Source organism: Vipera ursinii (genome assembly GCF_947247035.1).
Source record: "Vipera ursinii genome assembly, chromosome: 3".
Taxonomy (NCBI): domain Eukaryota; kingdom Metazoa; phylum Chordata; class Lepidosauria; order Squamata; family Viperidae; genus Vipera; species Vipera ursinii.
In genome coordinates this window covers 110150497-110171442 of record NC_139516.1, presented here as the reverse complement: position 1 = coordinate 110171442, position 20946 = coordinate 110150497, and the positions used below count along the sequence as shown (strand labels likewise).

General features: G+C 43.2%; 1 protein-coding gene across 1 annotated transcript; it reads right to left on the bottom strand.

The window, feature by feature from the left end:
- Positions 1 to 1173: 1173 nt before the first annotated feature.
- Positions 1174 to 19643, bottom strand: TOR3A (torsin family 3 member A). Its single transcript, XM_083358710.1, has 6 exons — positions 19257 to 19643; positions 17170 to 17271; positions 15907 to 16172; positions 12025 to 12200; positions 8619 to 8743; positions 1174 to 2876 (listed from the first exon to the last, which is right to left on the bottom strand). Exons 1-6 carry the CDS (start codon positions 19543 to 19545, stop codon positions 2644 to 2646), a joined length of 1191 nt encoding a protein of 396 aa, XP_083214836.1. The 5' UTR covers positions 19546 to 19643; the 3' UTR covers positions 1174 to 2643.
- Positions 19644 to 20946: the final 1303 nt, after the last annotated feature.

Here is a 20946-nt window from a genome sequence, read left to right as displayed (position 1 = left end):
GGTAGATTTCCAGAGGGCAGGGTTGGGGGGGCGGGGAATGGATGGTTAAGGATTTTAATCAACCCAGCACTTCATTAGTTGAATTCATTGAGGATTAAAATGGGTGAAACTGAAATGTGTGACTCACACAGAAAAACCCACACTACTAGTGTTGTCAAATGTTATTTTGTTTTTTATTGTTATTTGTAATATATTTGGTTTTTTTCTAATTTAAATTTTCACTATTTCCTGACTGTGAACTGCAAACAGTGTTAACTTGATGTAAGTAAGGCCCTTGGAGGCATTGCCTCTGCCTGTTCCAGAGATTTTTGCCAATTTGCATTTTGTTTTAAATAAAAATTGCAATATTTTATTGGCAACTAAATTTCAGGACTTTCTTTTAGGGCATAGTGATTGAGCAAATAATGAAATACAAAGAAAAACATGTAGTTACATACCTAAAAGATTAAAAAAGGAACTGGTTTGGCATTTCATGTATGATGACTTGAACATATGAAAGCTGTCAAAATGATTTGTTAGGTCAGAATTCAAAGAACAACTCACAGTAGTTTTCTGTGGAAACCATCCAGTTTACCGGCACAATTCAGACGCTGAAATTGGGAAATGGGAATGGCTCTGCTGAAGCTGCTAACACAAGACAGGTTCACATTTCTAGAATAGCTAGGCACATTTTGTTCTGCACTGCATTTCTTCTCTCTTTCTTCACCTCCGGTCACAGGTTACAAATGTTATATCATTTAGCAAGCTAACAGTAAATACAATCTTGCTGACATTTGGCTAGCAAACAAAATGTCAACAGAATTTGTGTAATACCTTTTTGGTTAGGCACGATGCTCTGCACAGCTTTTGTAACAAGCCACTCTGAAAATTAAATAGAAGGTTTAGGTCTATATGCTTGCATTCACAGGATGTATAGGAGAAGAAATGGGGCATGACTGCCTGGCCCACATATGCACAACTGCTTGCCTATCTGCAGATCCTAAATTATTCCCTATCTTGGGCTATAGGTAATCTTTTGTTTAGACACCATAATTGGGATTGTCATCTCAGTCACTGATTCTGACTGTGCTCATGATTGTTCTTCAATTTCCCTTTCGGAATGCTCACCCTGAGGCTGGGATAATAAGCAAGAAGGGAATTAATGTTTGTATTTACATTTATTGGAGAGGAAGGGATTACAAGAGAGTAAGCAGGTACACAATGAGAAATACACATTGAAAGAAGGACACTGGCAACAGTTTTTTCCCTAGCTTACTCATAGCTTTGAGCTCCCAGCAGCATAGGAGATAAACAAAAGCCAAATGTGTGAAAGTGACTAAAGACTTGTCAGTTTCAGGCAGCAGCTGAAAATTGGTTAATTAAAATCACAGGTCTCGGCTTCTTAACTTGCTGGTAGCATTTTTGGGAAGAAAACAGTGATACAGAGAAAAATTCAGGAAGAGATCACTTATTTAAGTGGAGGTAATTGTAATGGAAAGGTCAGGCACAGGACATGTACTTACTATAATGGCAAATGTGCCTGAGAGCTCCTATATTTTACAATTGTGAAACATTATTCCTAAAATGTGAAACCTAGAGACTCAATTTCTATCATTTGCCCTAAAATCTATAACATTTCTTCCTCTAAATAGGGATTGTAGTAGGATCAGATTCTGGGGACACTTATGTTGCCTCAAAGTCACTTGGTCATCCACATATGGTTCAGTTTTGCACGAGGTTTGTGTATTTTTCGAAACTTAAATTTGTGTTCAGTCTGTGTACATACATAGCTCTTACAAACCGAGTATATCTGACCAGCTAAATCTGTGTTATATTTACTCTGACAAAGTAAGTGTCCTGCTCTGAATGCCAGTGCCAAAGCAACACTCCACCTAACATTTTAAGCTACAAAGACAACAGAAGTGCAATACCAGCAAATAGTGGCTTATGCAAAGAGTGTTTATCACACAGAACTGGAACCTCATTGCTCAATTTCAGTGCTGGGCTAGAAGTACATTGTTTGTCTTGTTATAAAAGTTATAATACAAAGAACGGCACATATTTTGTCTTGATATATACATTCTGAAAAGTGCAATTTTTAGCACATGTAATTATATTTAAAAATTGATACTAAATATATATAAAACAAAGATTGACACCAGGCCTCTAATAAAGGACAAAATCTTTCCTTTATACCTTATTTCGACACAAGGATTGTGGAAGAAGAGGTAGATTGCATTGCAAGTGAATATGATAGCTCCTCACCTAGCCATACGCTAAGAATGCAGACTAGGAAGTTGCTTGATTCAAATCATTGTCAACTAAGACCTGGAAATAAAATTAAGTCCGTCTCACATCTTGTAGATGGGGGTCTTCTACCCAGGTTGTCTAAAAACCTACTCAATATAATGGATAACAATATGTAACCCAAAGGCATCATTTCTTACCAGTATTCAAAAAATATTCTGGATATATTACTATTTTCAGTACTATCATTCCTGTAGATTCCATATCCATAATGGAGTTTTCTTAACTTTTTAGCTGGGCAACCCCAATAATATGAGGAATGTAGGTAAAATTACACTAGTTAGTGTAATAAATAAAATATGTGTCCCTCGTATAAGATAGAATAAACTCAACTGCAATCTTCTTTACCTTCCCCTGTCAAAGAAGAAAGTAGTTTATACGCTGAGATACTGATTTGCAACCTTGAGCAGAAAATAATTTATTGGGAGTGAATAACGTCCTTGCAACCTCATCTAGCATCTCTTCAGTGAACTGTAGATCTCGAGCAAGAAAAGCATCACGAGCACAGAGCTTCACATGGTGATATTCCAAAGGTAGGAAAGGTACCAGAAAGTCTATGAGGTTCTCTTGAAGAAGGCAGTTGTCGGCATCTGGGGAAAAAAAAGATATGTCATCTGGTATCTCCTGCTTCTTACTTATTGACCAGGGTAGACAGTAATTAGTTACTTGGCATTACTGGGGAGGCAAAAAATAGTTTATTTTTATAGTACCTTTGGCACACATGGCCTATTTTAAGACAATATCAGCAACCGTGAAAAATCTATATTGCAAGATCTAATCTGGATCAGTCACTGGGGACCAGAGGTTTAGTGTTCTGAGCTTTTGGACTTGTGCTGGAGCCCAGCCTCAGAGAACCTCTCTACCAGAATATGTGCTTTGGGTTATTCTATACATCATATTTATGTGGTGCCTTCCTATTAGTTGATTGGTGTATTGATGGCAGGAGACTGGCTGTTTTTTTCCTTGTGCTGTCAAGTCCTTGGTTCCTAAGTACCTGATAAGCTAGTGGTAAATCAGCACTCTTCTTGACTGACAGGGGGCTTGTTTCCCAGGTTTCAATCATTTCCCTGGCTATCTTTGTACTTACATGGCCAACAATATTAATAGCTCCAAAACAATGTATGTCATTGTTCACTGCATGTGAGGCTACCAATGAGTTTGGGTCTCCTGGTCTGACCACTTGCTTGTGTCCTTGCAATCTTCTCGTTAGCTTCCTCCCCATCTGTCCTACATAGTCCCTAGGGCAATTCATGCAGGGGATCTGTAGATTATATTGGAAGTATCTCCATCTCCAAGCAATCTTTGCAATGCATGATTGGTCCTCATATGGTACTCTCTAGGCAGTGTGTGATGCCCACTTGGAGATCTCAGAAGCTGAGTTCTACTGCTTCTGAAATGCTTTTGATGCATGGCAGGGTGTGCCATGTGGTTGATCTTATACCTTCTTTCTTCATTTCTCTTTCTTACATGTTGCACAGGCCTCCTGTAATAAAGCTTATGAGGAGGTACCCTTTCTGCCTGAATTTTTCACATAGGTACCTTCTCTTCAGTTCTTTAGCTTGCTGGGTATTACAGTGGGTTTGTCTCAACTCTTTTTGTGTGACACTGGATGGTTACTGTTGAAACTAAGAATGAGTGGATTGATGGTGGCCTTGCAATAAACCATGGTTTCTAGGTTTCCATCTTCCTGTCTGTTGACAAGCACATTTAAAAATGGTAATTGTTTAGCCGTGTCTTCCTCCATTATGAATTGTATGTCTGGGAAGATGGAGTTCAGTAAGGTATGAAACTCTTTCAGTGCATTTCTTTTGATGATGACAAACATGTCATTCATCTACTGCAGGGCTTTTCAACCAGTGGTACGGGTACCACCTGTGGTACATTGGCACCTGGCAGGTAGTACACGACCATCCTAAAAAAGTGGTAGCAGGGGAGGGGAATGAGCTGAACTGGTGGCAGCACCGCACAAGCCTGAGCGAGAGATGTCTGGAGCTGCAGGGCTGTCAGGGCTCAGCAGAAGCACCAGGATCAGCGCTTCTTCGGGGCTGTCAGGGCTCAGTGGAAGCGTCAGGCTCAGCGCCAGGCTCCAGCTGGAGCTCGGTGCTGATCCTGGCGCTTCTGCTCAGCCCAGAAGTGATATACAGCCACCCAGCAAAGCTGACACGCATACAATAAAGATTTCACCCTGTAAGTCTGGCATACTGTAGATGAGAGAGCAGAAGTAACAAACATGTTCCCTTTGGGGTGTTTCCCTAAAGATATCGTATGTTCTTGGGTGGGTTAGGACATTGGGTATTTTCCTTGCTGGCCTTTCATGACTTTGCATCCAGGACTTTGCAAGAGCCCAAAAACAGTACGGCCATCTGCACATCCACAATTGATATTTCCTATACTGTCCCCTAATTCCGGATCAACAGAAGAAGCACCGATCAGCTGGAATGTTGCAGCATCTCCAGGGTCTTGTGATTTATATTCAGATGCTTGGCAACTGATTCATATTTATGATGGTCACAGTGTCCCAGGGTCATGTGAAGTGACCAAAACCTGCTGCAACCACCCAGCAGAGGGGGGGGGGAATAAAAACCAAACACCCCCCCCACCCCACCCCCACTGCCAATCCTCAACAGAAATAAATGCTCATAACAATGAAAACCTCGGACAGGAGGAAGAGCGCTGCCGGGCAGGCAGGCAGGTGTCTTGTTCGGCTGTGGCTTGGGGGACACTTTTTTCAGTGCCATTGTAACTTTGAACAGTCACTAAGCAAACTGTTGTAAGTCGAGGACTACCTGTACTTCATCACTTTTTTTCCTTTTTTTTTGTTTTGGTCATCAACTTTTTGATACCTTGCTAGGCGACTAGTGGTACTCGGATGTTGCCATATCCTAAAAGTGGTACAATGGGTGAAAAAGTTGAAAAGCCCTGATCAGCACAGGTGTCAAACTCGCCATGTCACGTGACGTGTCACAATGTCACACTTTTTTGCATTATCAGAGCTGAGGTGGGCGTGGCCTCCATATGATGCAACCAGCCCATGGGCCGGCAGTTTGACACCCCTGATCTAATTTAGGTGTGTAGTTTTCAAATCCAGAGTGTTCTAGTTCATGCAGGACAGTTTCTGCAATGGCTTCTGATATTGGGGATCCTTTTATTTGCTCATACATTTCCCTTTTGAATGTGAATAGGATGTTGGCAGTACTGGAATAGCTTCATAATTTGTGTCTTGATTAGGTTATTCTGATCTCACTTGTACTCTTTGTCTAGTTTTTTATCTATTACTTTGTGTGCTAAGTGAAGAGGAATGGATGTAAATAAGGACACTACGTCAAAGGAGACCATGATCTCATCAGGAGCCACATTTAAGCCTTGTACTTTTGTCAAAAATTGTGTGGATGATATGACTGTGCACTCCGAGGATGGAGTCAGGAAGCCTAAAATATTGTGACAGCTGTTAGCCAGGGTTGTAGGTAGGGGTACCTTGTAGTGCTACAATAGATCTGAGGGGGACCCCTATTTTGTGTATCTTGGGGAGTCCGTAGAATCTTGCTGGAGCAGCATCTGTTCCTCTCATTTTCTACCATTCCTTTTCTGTTATGCAATTGTTTTGTTTGAGTTGGCTGAGATGAGCATTCAGTTGGGAGGCCTTTGTTCTCATCTCTAATGTCTTTGCTGTCCTAAAAGGTGAGAAATTATTGAGCAGAGTGAAGGCCTTCATTCCATAATCTGTGCGGTTCATCACCACTGTTGACCGGCCCTTATCTGCTGATAAAATAATGTCCTGATCTTGTTTCAGGTCTTTCAAGATGTGTTGCTCTGTTGGGTTGAGTATATTGTTTGGTTTGTGTGCAACCAGCACTGACAATATATGGCATGTTTTTTCTGGCTGTTCTATCTCTACTCTGTTGAACATGCTGCTATAAATTCTGTTGATGAGGCCTCTCGTGTGTTAAGCCTCTCATCATGTTCAATTAACTTTTGAATTTTATCTTCCAATTGTTTCCTTTTTCTCGCCTGTTTTTCTTTTACAAGGGCCCTAATAACATTTCCTAGGTTGATGACTAATTCTTCTTCAGGTTGTGATAGACAATGCCCCTTAGGTATATTGACAGATGCTTAGATGGCAGTCACCTCTAACATACAGTACATTTGCTGAACGCTTTTGCCATAGGTCTGCTCATCTTGGGAGTTGACTGGTGGTCGGTGTTGTAGGCTGTGTGGAACGACCCCTTCCGGACAGCATGAGTTTAGGAAACATAGTTCATAAGGGGAAGCCTTGCGTGCTGCGAAAGATTCCCAAAGCCAAACTGTTGAAGCACCAGCTGCCCATATTTCTCACGAATGAAGGCAAATATACATGTCCCAGGATAACGTTGCAAGATCCAATCTGGATCAGTCACCAGGACCATAGGTTTAGTCTTTTGAACTTTCAGACAATGCTGGAGCACATCCTCAGGGAACTTTTCTCTACTGGAAGGTGTGTTTTGGATTCCTTCTATGCATCGTATTTATGTGGCACCTTTCTACTGGTTGATTGGTGTGTTGATGGCTGGCGACTGGCTGTTTTTTCCTTGTGCTACCAAGTCCTCTGGTCCTAAGTACCTGATAAGCTGACACCACTCCTCTTGACTGACAAGGGGCCCATTTCCCAGGCTTCAACCATTTTCCTGGCTATCTTTGTTCCCATACATTTGCAATTGAAATGTGGCAGGAAAAGACAATGTTATGAAGAGGAAGAGGAAGCAAAGTAGTGGCCAAAAAGGATTATGTTGGCAAATGCAGTTGATTTTGCTGTAGATTTAGAGCAGCTTTATATAATAATACAACAAAGAACACTATTCATCAAATTTATATAGCCGTTCATCTCACCAAAAGCAACTTTGGGCATTACCAAACAAGATAAAACAGCAATGTAAAAAATCAGATATAAAACGTGAAAATCCACATGAATAAATATCATAGAAACCAAAGATGATAAAAATGACAATTTTATTAATTTCATTTTTATGCAATTTTATCATATTTGTATATTTATATTTTCACTCATGTTAAACCAAACAAAATTATGACAATACAGTTGTGAATTTGTCCAATTCATCCAATGGAAATAAATGTTATTTTGAACAGCAATAACTGTATAAAGAATAAAGGGAGGATAGATGAAAATGAAATTAGCAGTAGTTATAAGATTTTAGAACTAAATGGCTGTGTTCATATGACACAGCTGAGCAATATAGCCATCCTTTTAAAAAGAGAAATTTTGAGAATCCTCCCAACTCTCTGAAAAGTTATTGTTCCTGTCCCTCCTCCTACCCCCTTTTGTCAACTGGACAAAAGCAAACTGAAAACTTTCTAGCAGCTTTACCAATGGAGCCATTGCAGCAGAATTTAGGGATAAGTCTTACTCCGCCTCTTTCTATTTAACGCCTCTTATCTTGTAGAGCAGGGGTCTTCAAACTTGGCCCTTTTATGACTTGTGGACTTCAACTCCCAGAATTCCTCAGCCAACATGCCTGGCTGAGGAATTCTGGGAGTTGAAGTCCACAAGTCATAAAAGGACCAAGTTTGAAGACCCCTGTTGTAGAGCAAAACACACAAAGAAATGGAAATGGAATATCTAGGAAAGTCCTGTTTCCTGGGATATTTTGGGACTTCATCCCATTCCTATAGCTAGTTGAGTGTGTTAATCTTCTTCTCTCATCTCAGTTTGGAAGACCTGGCTAGCTAGAGACTAAAAACTGTTCCACTGGTCATCTGTACCTGTTGATAAAAACCCACTTTCTCCTTCTTTGAGTCAGCTAAGCTAAGGCATGAAAAAGGGGCCTGTTCATTTACCAAGCTACAAGGAAGGTATCACCAGATTCAACAGACACGTGTTTGTAGATGGTTAGTTTTAATGTTACTGCATTTCATTTCCCTCTAAACTCAAGATTTAGGTCTCTTTCCCACTAATATCTCTGTTTACATTTGCCAGAGTAGATGAATAAGATACCTAGTTCAAAAACAGCTTAAGTCACAAAACATATTAAGATGCTGTAATATCTTCTTTTAGACTAACATGCCTTCGTATCTTTTGTGAGTGCCTATTAATCTGCAGGTGAGAAGGGAAATTTCCTACATCTGAGGAAAAATAAAACCTATTGGCTTGCCACAGTAAGTTTAACAGAACCCTCCAATTAGAATGGTGAAAATTAACATTTTTTTAAAGCACTGATATTATTTGTGAATGTAACTTCACATTTGCCTTCAATTAATATCTTGCAAAAGACAAAAAGTGCATTACTACCGAAGTTAGAACTGCGGTGGTGGTAAAGCCTTAGGGACAAGCAGCAACTCACCTGGGCCATCCAGCAGGTCTCTCCGCAGGAATTGTTCTAAATGTTCCATGGTGATCTCCTCTCTAGCTTGACCAGCTTGCCAGGAATCCAGGGCCACCTTATTGATGATGTTGCCACCAGTGTTGCTGAATACAAAAAAAAAATTACAGGTAGTCCTCAACTTACAACCATTTGTTTAGTGATCATTCAAAGTTAGAACACTGAAAAATGCAGTGATTCACTTAATTGAGGCAAGAAAGGTTGTAAAATGGAGCAATATTCACTTAACTGTCTTGTTTAGCAATGAAAATATTTGGCTCAATTGTGGTCATAAGCCAAGGGCTATCTGTATCTCACTGATCAACGGAATTTAGCAGTTGCAGCAAAATATAACCTTAATACATAAGCTGTCTTGTCCAGTATTCACAATAGTATCACAGGGCAACATTGTTAGTCATTGTACAAGAAAGTCCCAAGGGTGAAAGTTTCTCATTTCTACTGATAAACTAAAATCAGCTTGAATTCACTTGTATTTCCCAGAAGGGCTTGTGGCGGAATGTTAAGGATAAGCAATCTTTCTGCAATCCTACGTACATTTTAACCTCCTGTTTTCTGGAGTGAGATAAAGACGTGGAGCATGAGGACCCAGGTACCACTGTTATTTGCTTTTCGAACTCAATTATTGTTATCAGCAAGCCAGCTTTTAATAAAGGTAGGTGAGATTTTTTAATTAATGGTCAAAGCTTCTTTTTGGATGTGAGGCAAAGGTAACTATATCCTTTTGCTTAATAAAACTACTGTTGACTACCTGATCACAATCATGCAGTTTTTTTCGCTGTAGTATGGAAACGGTTTGATAGTGCTTTCTCCTGGGCGGTTTTTTGATTTCTCAATCTGACCTAAAGTCCTGATAGTTTCCAAAGCATGTTCTTAACCATGGCTGACCCTGCTTAGCCCCAATAAATTCAGCCACCTACAAATTAGATTTAAATCAATATAAGGTAAAGGTAAAGGTTCCCCCGCACATGCGTGCTAGTCGTTTCCAACTCTAGGGGCCGGTGCTCATCTCCGTTTCAAAGCCGAAGAGCCAGCGCTTGTCCGAGGACATCTCCATGGTCATGTGGCCGGCATGACTAGACGCCAAAGGCGCACGGAACGCTGTTACCTTCCCACCGTAGCGGTCCCTATTTTTCTACTTGCATTTTTACATGCTTTTGAACTGCTAGGTTGGCAGAAGCTGGGACGAGTAACAGGCGCTCACTCTGTTACGCGGCACTCGGGATTTGACCCGCCAGACTGCCGACCTTCTGATCGACAAGCTCAGCGTCCTAACCCACTGAGCCACCGCGTCCCTTTTTAAATCAATATATTCAAATCTAATTGGAAAGGAGCAATTTTAAGCATAGTACAACTTTTTTCCTGAATTTCATTCTTAGTGCCCGGACCGCATGAATATTTTATACTAAATGTTATTTATTGTATCAGGGGAAGTTGATTAGAGACAGTGGTATTCTTAAGAACACGAGTCTTCCCTCTCTAAAGGGAATCCTTAAATATCAGCAACATTATAGACAGTAGAGTCAGAGAACAAAATGAACCTCTCCTGTATGTTTCTGTACTAGCACTATACAGAATTTGTAAAAGGACAGAAGCAAATCTTACTGCTTTTGCAAAGTTCAGCTTTTAAGCTAGAGCAGGGGTGTCAAACTCAATTTCACTAAGGGCCGCATCAGCATTGTGGTTGCCCTGTGGTGTGTGTGTGTGTGTGTGTGTGTGGCTAGGGTGGATGTGGCCTACTGGGCGGGCATAGCTCTGGTGGGTGTGACCTACTGGGTGGGCATGGCCAGCTTTACATCGCTCGCATCAAGGGTGCCTGTGTGGGCCTGGGCAGAAGTAGGGCAGATCCAAGGGTCTCTGGAACAGAGGGGTGGGACCAGGGCAAGTGCCAAGGCATGGTCCACTGGAGGAGCCTCATTGTCCCTCTCAGGCCATGCGGGAGGATTGGACAGTGGCACGGGCTGCCCGGAGCTCTGGGCAGCAGAGGTCAAACACCCAGCCTGGCCCTCAAGTTCCTGCGGCACCAAGCCCAGCCCCACTTCAAGGGGGCACCCAGCTGCACTTACCTCAAGGCTGCTGCTGCTGTGCTTGCTCTCCTTAGCCAGGATGCTCATGATGGGTACGAGGGCAAAGTCAGAGGGAGGCCCACTCCCTCTCCATGTGAGGAGACCCGGTTTTGTATCCAAAGCATCCTTACCAATAGGATGGGAGACCCCCTAGGATAGGCCAGGAAGAGGGGGCAAGGGGATGGTGAAATGGCAGATGGGCAGGACTTCCCTCAGACCCTCCCTCCCTTCCTAAGAACAGAGTGGTGGGAAAATAATTGAGATGAGGGAGGGAGAAAAACAGGCAAGAAACGCAGCTGGGGAGGTGTCACCCTTTGTGAGGAATGAAGAAATGCACCATCGCCTGGAAGTGGCCAGAAAATGGCCCTCGCCTACTTCACATATCCGGCTTGGTGGAAGAGGGGATGTCACGAGGAGCATGAGAGTCAACGTTACCTGTGTAAAGCCACCCAGCCCCCACCTGCCTGGTTTCAGCAGGCAGCAGGGTGTTCTCACAGCACCAAGAGGTTGACCTGGGCGGTGCGAATTTGAAGAGAAGCGCAACGTCTCCCAGCCTGCCCAATTTCGGCAGGCAGCACCACACACTCCTCACAGCGGTGTTGTGCTTCTTGTCAGATTCGCACCACCTGGCTCAGCTCTTCATGCTGTGAGGAGAACACCCCACTGCCTGCTGAAACTGGATAGGCTGGGGGCTGGGCAGCATTGCACAGGTAACATCAACTCTCATGCTGCTCACTTGCATCCCCTCCCCCAGAGCCCACCAAGCCGAATATGTGAAATAGGTGAGGGACATTTGTTGGCCATTTCCAGCAATGGTGCATTTCTTCATTCCTCACAAAGGGCGACACCTCCCCAGTGCACGTCTAGGAAGCGGGGCCAACATGGCAGGGAGCAGTCCCTCACTGTTTCCAGACAGCCTTGTGGAGCTAAGACTGAATGCGTTTCAGCATAGATGGCCACCACAAAATTGGGGCTGTTCCCTCACTGTTTCCAGGATGGCTTTGTGGGCAACATGAAGCCACTTGGGTCGGATCTGCCCTGCGGGCCTTGTGTTTGATATGTCCGAGCTAGACCAAATGAAAGTACAGCTCAGGATCTGTTGATGGAAGTGGCAAGAAAGTTTTTTTAGGAAGACCTTTTGAATAAACTTGTGGAAGTCTTCATATGTTTCTAGATTTTTCTACCTCATTTTTTTTTTACCCTGGACGACTGTCAGTATTAAAAGCAAAGGTCTTTTAATACTCTGAAAAGTCCCCAGAATATATGACTTAGGATTTGTTTCTTACACTCAAAACAAAATTTACCTTAGGAAAAAGAAGATGGACCGCCGGTAATGAACCTTGTCAGTGTTTCCACTGTGACCCACATATGGTTTCAGGGCCTTGAGGAGATCAGGGTGAAGCTTCTCTGCTTCATCAAAGATGAACAAGGATTGTTCACAGAGTTGGGCTGTCTCAGTGATTTGTTTTGTTAGCTGGACCTGAGTAAACAGACATGAATAACGATGAAATTAAATAAAAATGCAGCCTTGGCTAAAGGAGGTGGGTAATTTTTTTTTAAAAAAAAGAGATTAAAATGAATTTGAGGGGCTGCCACAAAGAAGAGGGGGTCACGTTATTCACCAAAGCACCAGAGGGCAGGACAAGAAACAATGGTTGGAAACTGATCAAAAAGAGAAGCAATCTGGAATTAAGGAGAAACTTCCTGACAGTGAGGACAATTAACCAGTGGAACAGTTTGCTTTCAGAAATTGTGGGTGCTCCATCACTGGAGATTTTTTTAAAAAGGCTAGTCACTTGTCTGAGATGGTACAGGTTCTCCTGCTTGAGCAGGGGGCTGGACTAAAAGTTCTCCAAGATTCTATTCTATTCTATTCTATTCTATTCTATTCTATTCTATTCTATTCTATTCTATTCTATTCTATTCTATTCTATTCTATTCTATTCTATTCTATTCCTATTCCATTCTATTCTGTAATAAGAGCAGAAATAGAGAAAAGGGTAACTGCATAGCTTTTGGTTGAGACATGATTGGTCTGTACTTAATCATTCCCAAGCAGTTTAACAATATACTACCAGCAGGTGAAATTGAAGATTGGCTAACTTCTGGCAAAATCTACCTGATAATGAAAGATCCAACAAAAGGGGCAACACCTGGCAACCACAAGCAAGTTACCAGCTTACTAACAACTTTCAAATTGTCATTCAAGATTTTCAGTCATTTAGGTATAGTTGTTGGGAAGCTGAGTCATGGCAACTGGACTTTTTTTTTTAGTTTGAAATACTTAGCTACTTAGATAAGCATTGGAAGAATATTTGAGGAGAGTGAAGAAGATGCCAAGCAGAGTTCCCAACATTTTCAGCTTTATGGACTGGCGAGGGGTGGGTAGGAGAGGGGATGGTTCCAAACAAGCAGTAGGCACATGCATAGTTCCATTTATTTATTTATTATTGGGACTTATATGCCGCCCTATCTCCCGAAGGACTCAGGGCGGCTAACAACAATAACATATAATAAATACAGAAGTTAAGATAAAATTAAAATTAAAGGCCTCTGTACAATAAATTAAAATTAAAATAAATTAAAAATTAGAGTTAAAAATTAAAAACATAATTAAAATCCCTGTCAGTCAAAGTCAGCCAGGTGGAAAAGGAGTGTTTTGAGGCCACGGCGAAAGGACTGGAGATCTTGGGCCATCCGAAGCTCATGGGGGAGCTGGTTCCACAGGGCTGGCGCTCCCACAGAGAAGGCCCTCCCCCTGGGGGTCGCCAGCCGACATTGTCTAGCCGACGGTACCCTGAGGAGGCCTTCTCTGTGTGAGCGTACTGGGTGATGGGAATTCGTTCCTGGCAGCAGATGGTCCTGCAAGTATCCCGGTCCTAAGCCATGTAGGGCTTTAAAGGTAAGTACCAGCATGTTAAATCTCACCCGGAGGGCAACCGGTAACCAATGCAGCTCACGCAGGAGGGGTGTAATAAGGGAGTATCGGGGTGCTCCCATCACTACCCGTGCAGCCGCATTCTGCACCAGCTGAAGCCTCCAGGTGGTCTTTAAGGGCAGCCCCATGTAGAGAGCATTGCAGTAATCTATATGGGAGGTAACGAGTGCGTGGGTGACTGTGCGTAGGGCATCTCAGTCCAGAAAGGGGCGTAACTGGCGTAGCAGGCAAATCTGGGCAAATGCCCCTCTAGCCACGACTCCAATATGATCTTCAAAACTGAGTCGTGAATCCAGGAGGACGCCCAGATTGCGTGCTCTATCAACGGGAGGTAATATCTCTCCTCCTATAGCCAAGGATGGAACCTCTTGGACTAAACGAGATACCGGTACGTAAAGCCACTCAGTCTTGGCCGGGTTGAGCCGGAGCCTGTTCTTTCCCATCCAAATCTGTACCGCTTTCAGGCAACGGGACATCACATCGAGGGCATCACTGGGTTGGTTCGGGGTGGAGATGAAAAGCTGGGTATTATCAGCAAATTTGCGCCCACCACTTGCACAAATGGAGCACACGTGCACACGCACATGCGCTCACCGATCACCTCCGCAGCCCAAGGTTCCAAACAGCTCAAGGCCTAGAGGTGAGTCACGGCCGAGGGTTGGGGACCCCTACCATAAAGTCATAATCATTCACAATCATTCATGGTATGCCATAAAGGCATATGAAATATTGGAGAAATTAAACTGGCCCTCAAGAAAGACAACTGGACAGAAAAGAAACATGGCAAGGCAAAGGATTACAAAATCAATAAAAAACTAGCAGGCTAAGCAGATAACAGCAAGACTTGGCAGGAATATTATTAATATTATTAATCACCATCTGTCTATCCCAGATCCTTGGTCAGAAGTTGAGAAGTAGACAAAAATGCCAACTCCAATCTAAAGATCTGGCCGACTGCTGACTGCCAATCATGAAATATTAAATTTTTATGCCACCTAACTCTGGTTGTTCTATTAATAGGGGCCAATGATTCATATTGCTCTACCAAACTTTTAAACTTTGACCTCTTCTTTGACCATCCTTTAGATCAATGACATTGTCCTACTATTTTGTATTCTGGGCCAAAGTAAATATCTCATGTGCTTTGATCTAGTCTTGTCAAGCTACACTATTTTGTTTGGATCACTAAGGACAAGCCACTGCCAATATGCCCTTTCCTAGAGAGGGAGAACTCAGCAGGATTAACTCAAGCAGATCTTTCGACATAGGAAGATTCGTATGAACATAGCCAACTTTCAAGTTAATTAGCCAATCCTGGGCTTTTTAAAACCAATGGGAATGACAATCAAGGCAACTTGTACAGATATGTGGTGTAACATGTTCAAATTTCACTGATGTTGTGTTCCCTAAACATCAAGGAATTCGGAAGTTCCTTATTTTGTACATTTCTACTTGGACCGAGATGCCCTACGCACAGTCACTCATGCGCTCGTGACCTCCCGTTTAGACTACTGCAACGCTCTCTACATGGGGCTGCCCTTGAGGACCACTCGGAGGCTTCAACTGGTGCAGAATGCGGCCGCGCGAGTTGTGATGGGGGTTTCCCGATACTCCCATGTAACACCTCTACTCCGAGAGCTGCATTGGCTTCCGGTTGCCCTCCGGGTGAGATTCAAGGTGCTGGTGATGACCTATAAAGCCCTGAATGGCTTGGGTCCGGGATATTTGAGGGAACACCTGCTGCCAGCATCAAGTTCCCTTCGTCCAGTGCGCTCACACAGGGAGGGTCTTCTCAGGGTGCTGCCGGTAAAAGATTGCCGGCGGATAACACCCAGGGGGAGGGCCTTCTCTGTGGGTGCGCCTGCCCTCTGGAACCAGCTGCCCGTGGAGCTCAGGACTGCCCCTGACCTTCGTTCATTCCGCCGGGACCTGAAGACTTGGCTCTTTGAGCTCTCCGGCCCAGGCTGAGAATTTTTAACTGGGTTTTTTATTTTCAGGGATAATTTAATCTTTTTAATTGTTTTTTTAACTTTTGTATTTTGTATTGGTTTGATTTTACACGCCCTGTAAACCGCCCTGAGTCCTTCGGGAAAGGGCGGTATATAAATCTAATAAAATTAAATTAAATTAAATAAAAGAATTGATTCACAGACCTTCTGCATACTTGACTCCTAAGTAACAGCCCCTTCCTAAAACTGCACTATACTTAACACCTTCCTCTCCCCCCCATATACAAATATCCTCTCACCTTGTAAAGGTCCAGGTAATTGAGATGAGGGAAATGAAGTACTGCGATGAAAATTTTAACACAATCACTTTTTAGGCCATCTCGATAAAGATGTTCTGCTATTAAACGAGCTACAAAGTTCTTGCCAGTTCCAGACCAGCCATGAAAAGAAAGAGTTAACGCTTTCTCTGGCTGTGGTGTTTCCAGGAAACCCCGAACAGCTTTCAGGACAATTTCTTTTGCCAAATGTTGGCCATGGAGCCGTTGGCTCAGAACCAGTTCCAAGCCTGTGGGAAAGAAAAAGAGGATGAATCTCTTGCATATCACTTGGAAACTGTAGAATTATCAAGCATAAGGATTGTATAAAAGCACAGCAAAACCACAAGTTGTAGCATTGACTCCAAAATCCACTTGTCAAAACACTTGACTGTTCTTTCTTTATGGAAATTAGTAGTTCTTGTGGCTGTGCAAGAACATACGCTTAATGTGGGAGAGGAATCTCTAATGATCCTTCAGAAAATAAAGATTTCTGATAGTAAGTATTCTCTATGTAAATTCTTCTCTTATCTCTGATCCTTTGCTTCAGCAAGTAACTTGGAAAACATAACACAACCTGCAGAATTAATCCAGACAGAAAACAATCAATAAATTTTTTTTGAAAGTGATCAGAATATGCAAACCCAGTTTCTATTAAAGGTGACAATTGTGGTTTGAGCAAAATGGCTATTTCCTCATCTCCCAGAGCACAAAACCCACCAAAGACTGGAGAAGCAACTGTATGGAGCACTTGTGGGTGATCTCCTCTCCTCTCCTTGTCTGGAGAGGAATTATGAAGAGCCAATCTACTTGCTTTTAGTGGAGTCATCTTCAGTTCACCATTTCTTCCCAATTAATTTGATCAAATATGTATTCAATCTCAGTGTTTTAATCATTAATTTATAACTGAAAGAATTGGTCTCTACGTATGTCAAATCAAAAAGGAACTGCAACTTTAGTTTGTTGGAACTACAAGGGAAAGAATTTGTTTTATAGCCTTGTCATCCTCCAGAAAGATATAGTATTATACTAGAGAGATGCAGTTGGGAAAAGAGTATTGAGTGCTACAACTTATTTTTTAATCAAACAAAATCCACAGTGCCTAAGGCAGAGCTGATCGGCCTTTGAGCCAAATAAAGCTGATCACCCTCCTAAATATCAGGAGCATAAATGCTGATCTTCAGTAATGCAGTATTTTTAATATGGAGGAGGGGAGGAATTAAAATAAGAAGAAAACCAAGTCTTTACCTGTGATATTGTTGACCACTCTGCAGTCTCCTGTTGGGCAGCACCTGCCAAAGCCACAGTACCAGGTAGAGACTAATTCAGTTACCATGGGTAACTTCCAATCTAAAATGTAAGAAAACCAGATCAGGAAAAGAAAAATTTGAATTGCTCCTAGGCAATTCGCTTGGAAAATCTTCTACTTGTTCCCTATCCTCAGTCTGTTTTCCAAATCTTGCTATTAGCTATTATATTTTCACTGCATCTGATGAACAACTATTCACTTGCCCAAAGTAACCAACACTGCATGGCAACTCCTCTCTCTTTTCATTTCTGCTGCAAGTGCAATAGCAGCTTTGTCTACTATACTTCTCCAACAAGTGTAATTCCACTTTTGAGGGGTTACTATTATTTTTAACACTGAACTAAACCAGCCAGTCTGGGATAGCCAATTGAAAGGACACAGGGATTTCAGCACACAGATACAAAGATATAAGAAACCCAACAAGAAAACCAAGCCTGTTTGTTCCCTATGATCCTTTTCTGCTCTTTCACCCACAATGAAGAAATTGTAGAAGTAGACCACACACGGGCAGAGAACATCTCTGTGTTCTAGAAAAGTATTTCTCAACCTTGGCACCTTTTTGAGACAGTTTCAACTCCCAGAATTCCCAGCAAGGCCGGCATCTAGAAGTCCAGGCCTGTTAAAGTTGCCAAGCTGAACAACACTGTTCTAGAGAAGGAAGGAAGCGGTTAAGTCTTGGATGGATAAATTTTGCTAAAAATAAGAGGCCACACATGGAAAGTTTCCACTACTGTAATTCAGATGAAATTGGAATTGGATTAGTGTTTCTCCCCTGGTGTCCTATTCATTGTCATGTCTTTGTTTGAGAGCTGTTTTCTATAGGGTTAGCTCACTATTAGGAGACTAAAGAATCCAATCCATTTTTCAGTAGGCTTTTTAGGATTTTTTTCATGGCCCATGGTGTCTGTTCTACCTGGTCATCATAGGATTTTACTTTTGTCATTCTGCTGCACATATAAAGTTGGTTTTGCTTTACAGAGAGCAATACTATTATTGAAAGTCAAGTCTTCATCATGGTTCATCCAAGCTGGGAATAAACATGGCAACTGCTTTGGGAAGGAGGTTGTAGTTTATTGAAGAGGAGAACCAGACAGGAAGATGGTCTGGCAGAAAAAAAGGGAGTGGGTTTTTATATGCCCTGGGGCCTTTTGTTTGGAGCTGCTTCCTGTTCCCGTTTGAGGCTATTTCCTGTGTCATGTATTCTAAGCTGAGTCTGGGTTTGCCCTTTCTGTTATTCTGATGGTGATGGGTTAATCCTATTATGTCCAAAGGTTATGTCCTGCTTCCCTGGGGCTGGGGTATGTAGATTTTAGGTGTCTTTGTCTTCTTAATCTCCAAGCTGGGGACCTCAACCTTCCAGGATTTACATCTGCATTTCTACAGAACTGCTTGGGGGAGGGAGACCTGGAGCTATCAAGAAAAACTGGGCATGCTTTCCTGCCTCTTCAAGATCCTTTGAGGAAATATATTTTTCTGCCCTTCTTAATATTTCCTTCTCTGGGGAGCTGACTTCCCACACTGTAAAGGGGCAATGGACTTGCTACTTGATTGTGAAGTTTGACATTTTACTTCTACAATTGTCTCAGAGCAATATGAAAGGTATTCCAAAATACCTAGATAAATCAGAATAAAATCATTTATTAAACCTATAAATTATACGATGTTAGTAAAACCTCGTGGGCTTTCACGGAGCATTTTTACTTTATCCTTTAATCAATTTATTTGGGCATTTCTTGTAGGAAGGAAGATGTATCCGACCGAATCCCCAAGCTTTAAAATAACGGTGCAAAACGGAATTAATTCTACGCCCTCTTGAGCTGTAACACCACGTTCCGAATATACTCAGAAATGGGGTTGAAGTCAGCATTAAAGAGCAGCACACTTCCTTCCGCGTCCTCTCTTCCATAGAGACCACTGGAAGAATTCTGGGAGCTTAAAGGCTGCAAGTGTGAAATCGGCAGCCATTCGCGAGTGAGAAATAAAGGAAGCGCCAGGGAGGGGAAAAAAAATATCCCGGGGACCCTACCGTGCTGTTCCAGGATGCCTCTGCTGCCTTCCTCTTCTTCCTCGCGCTGCGTCCTCCCTTCCTCCTCTTCCTCGCAGCCTTCCTGCCACAACTGGCAGGCCAGCAAGTGCCAGTACCGGCGGGAAACGTCCCGCACGGCCCCGAGCTGCCTCTGCAAATGGTCGTACTGCCGGGGGCTCAGGAGATCCGCGCTTCCAGCCTCTTCCCTGCGGTCCTTACTCGCCTGCGCCTGTTCGCCCACCGAGTACAACGCCAGGCAGATATATAGCAGCGCGGTCCGGCACCCCATAGCCGTCTGTGGAAGGAGGAAGTTAAGAGCTACGGCACCGGACTGTCTATAAAGCCGAGACCAAGCCCAGTTCTGCAATGACTTGGGAGCTGATCTCATTTCCCTTTAGCTAGCTAGCGGGACTGTTTCCCGCCGAGGCTGAAGGCGCGATAAAAGCCTTTCGCAACCTGATTTGGAGAGAGATGTCCCCTGGCTTTTGGAACCCAGCTCGTGTAGTTTGGCGTTGCTTCCTTCAGAATAAATTGATTGAGAAAGAATAAATGAGAGTGGGCGGGGCCTTCTTGCCCGGGCTTGTTTGTTTCGTCTAGGGCAGGGGTAGGCAACCTTGGCTCTTTTATGACTTGTGGACTTCAACTCCCAGAATTCCTGAGCCAGCCATGCTGAGGGGAAAGGGAGTTTCCAAGCTGAGCCATGCTGGCTCAGGAATTCTGGGAGTTGAAGTCCGCAAGTCATGAGGGGGCCATAGTTCCCCCATGCTGGCTCAGGAATTCTGGGACTTGAAGTCCATGAGTCATAGAAGAGCCAAGGTTGCCTACCCCTGGTCTAGGGGGTGTATGAAAGCCCTAATAAGCAGGCATATACATCGAATGAAGGCTACTGCTAAGCTTGTAAGTCGCCCTGAGTCTTCGGAGAAGGGCGGGATATAAATGGAATTAAAATTAAATAAATAAATAAATAGAGTCAGAAGGGGCTTTCTGACCTGCCCTATCCTGGAAAGGGGGAGAAAGGCGACCGGGCTAACTGCTAATAGCCCTGTCTGGTGTTTTCCGTGAGTAAGAAGGTAGACTGTGCTGGGATCATCCTCTCTTATCACTTCCAAGAAGTTTTAATTTCTCATTTGGGGCGATCGCAACAAAACAACTGCCCCCCCCCCGTGCACTTTCTCCACTGAAGTGAAAGGAGCGGGGCGGCTTAATGAGACCTCCCGTTTCTTGCGCTGCTGAGGGGACTATTTGGGTTCACGAGGTTCCGTTCCGGCAACAATACTGCGACGTGCGCCTAGCCAGGGATCCGGTTGTCCTGCTCGCTTTCCTTACTTGCACCCTGATGGGCAGTACTCTATTCGGGCAGACACGTTTAGTTGCCGTGGGATTGCATTTACTTTTAAATTTCATAGGGTGGGGGAGCCGGGGAGGAATGGAATGAAGGCGGAATAATATAGGAAGCTTTCCTGTTCCTAAGAAGTGGAAAGAGTAAGAAAATGACCTGTTTGGGCAGGAAGGCTCCCCCCCCTTTTCTCTTTCTGCTCTTGCTACATGCTAGGGCAGGGGTAGGCAACCTCGGCTCTTTTATGACTCATGGACTTCAACTCCCAGAATTCCTGAGTCAGCTATGCTGACTCAGGAATTCTGGGAGTTGAAGTCCATGAGTCATAAAAGAGCCGAGGTTGCCTACCCCTGT

Bases quoted from the DNA above. Each gene is read 5' to 3' on its own strand.
- TOR3A (XM_083358710.1), bottom strand. From the start codon at position 19,545: ATGGGGTGCCGGACCGCGCTGCTATATATCTGCCTGGCGTTGTACTCG. The intron at 17,272-19,256 runs GTAGGGTCCCCG...CTTACATTTTAG, and splicing joins AGGCATCCTGGAACAGCACG to ATTGGAAGTTACCCATGGTA. The intron at 16,173-17,169 runs GTAAAGACTTGG...TCTTTCCCACAG, and splicing joins AGTGGTCAACAATATCACAG to GCTTGGAACTGGTTCTGAGC.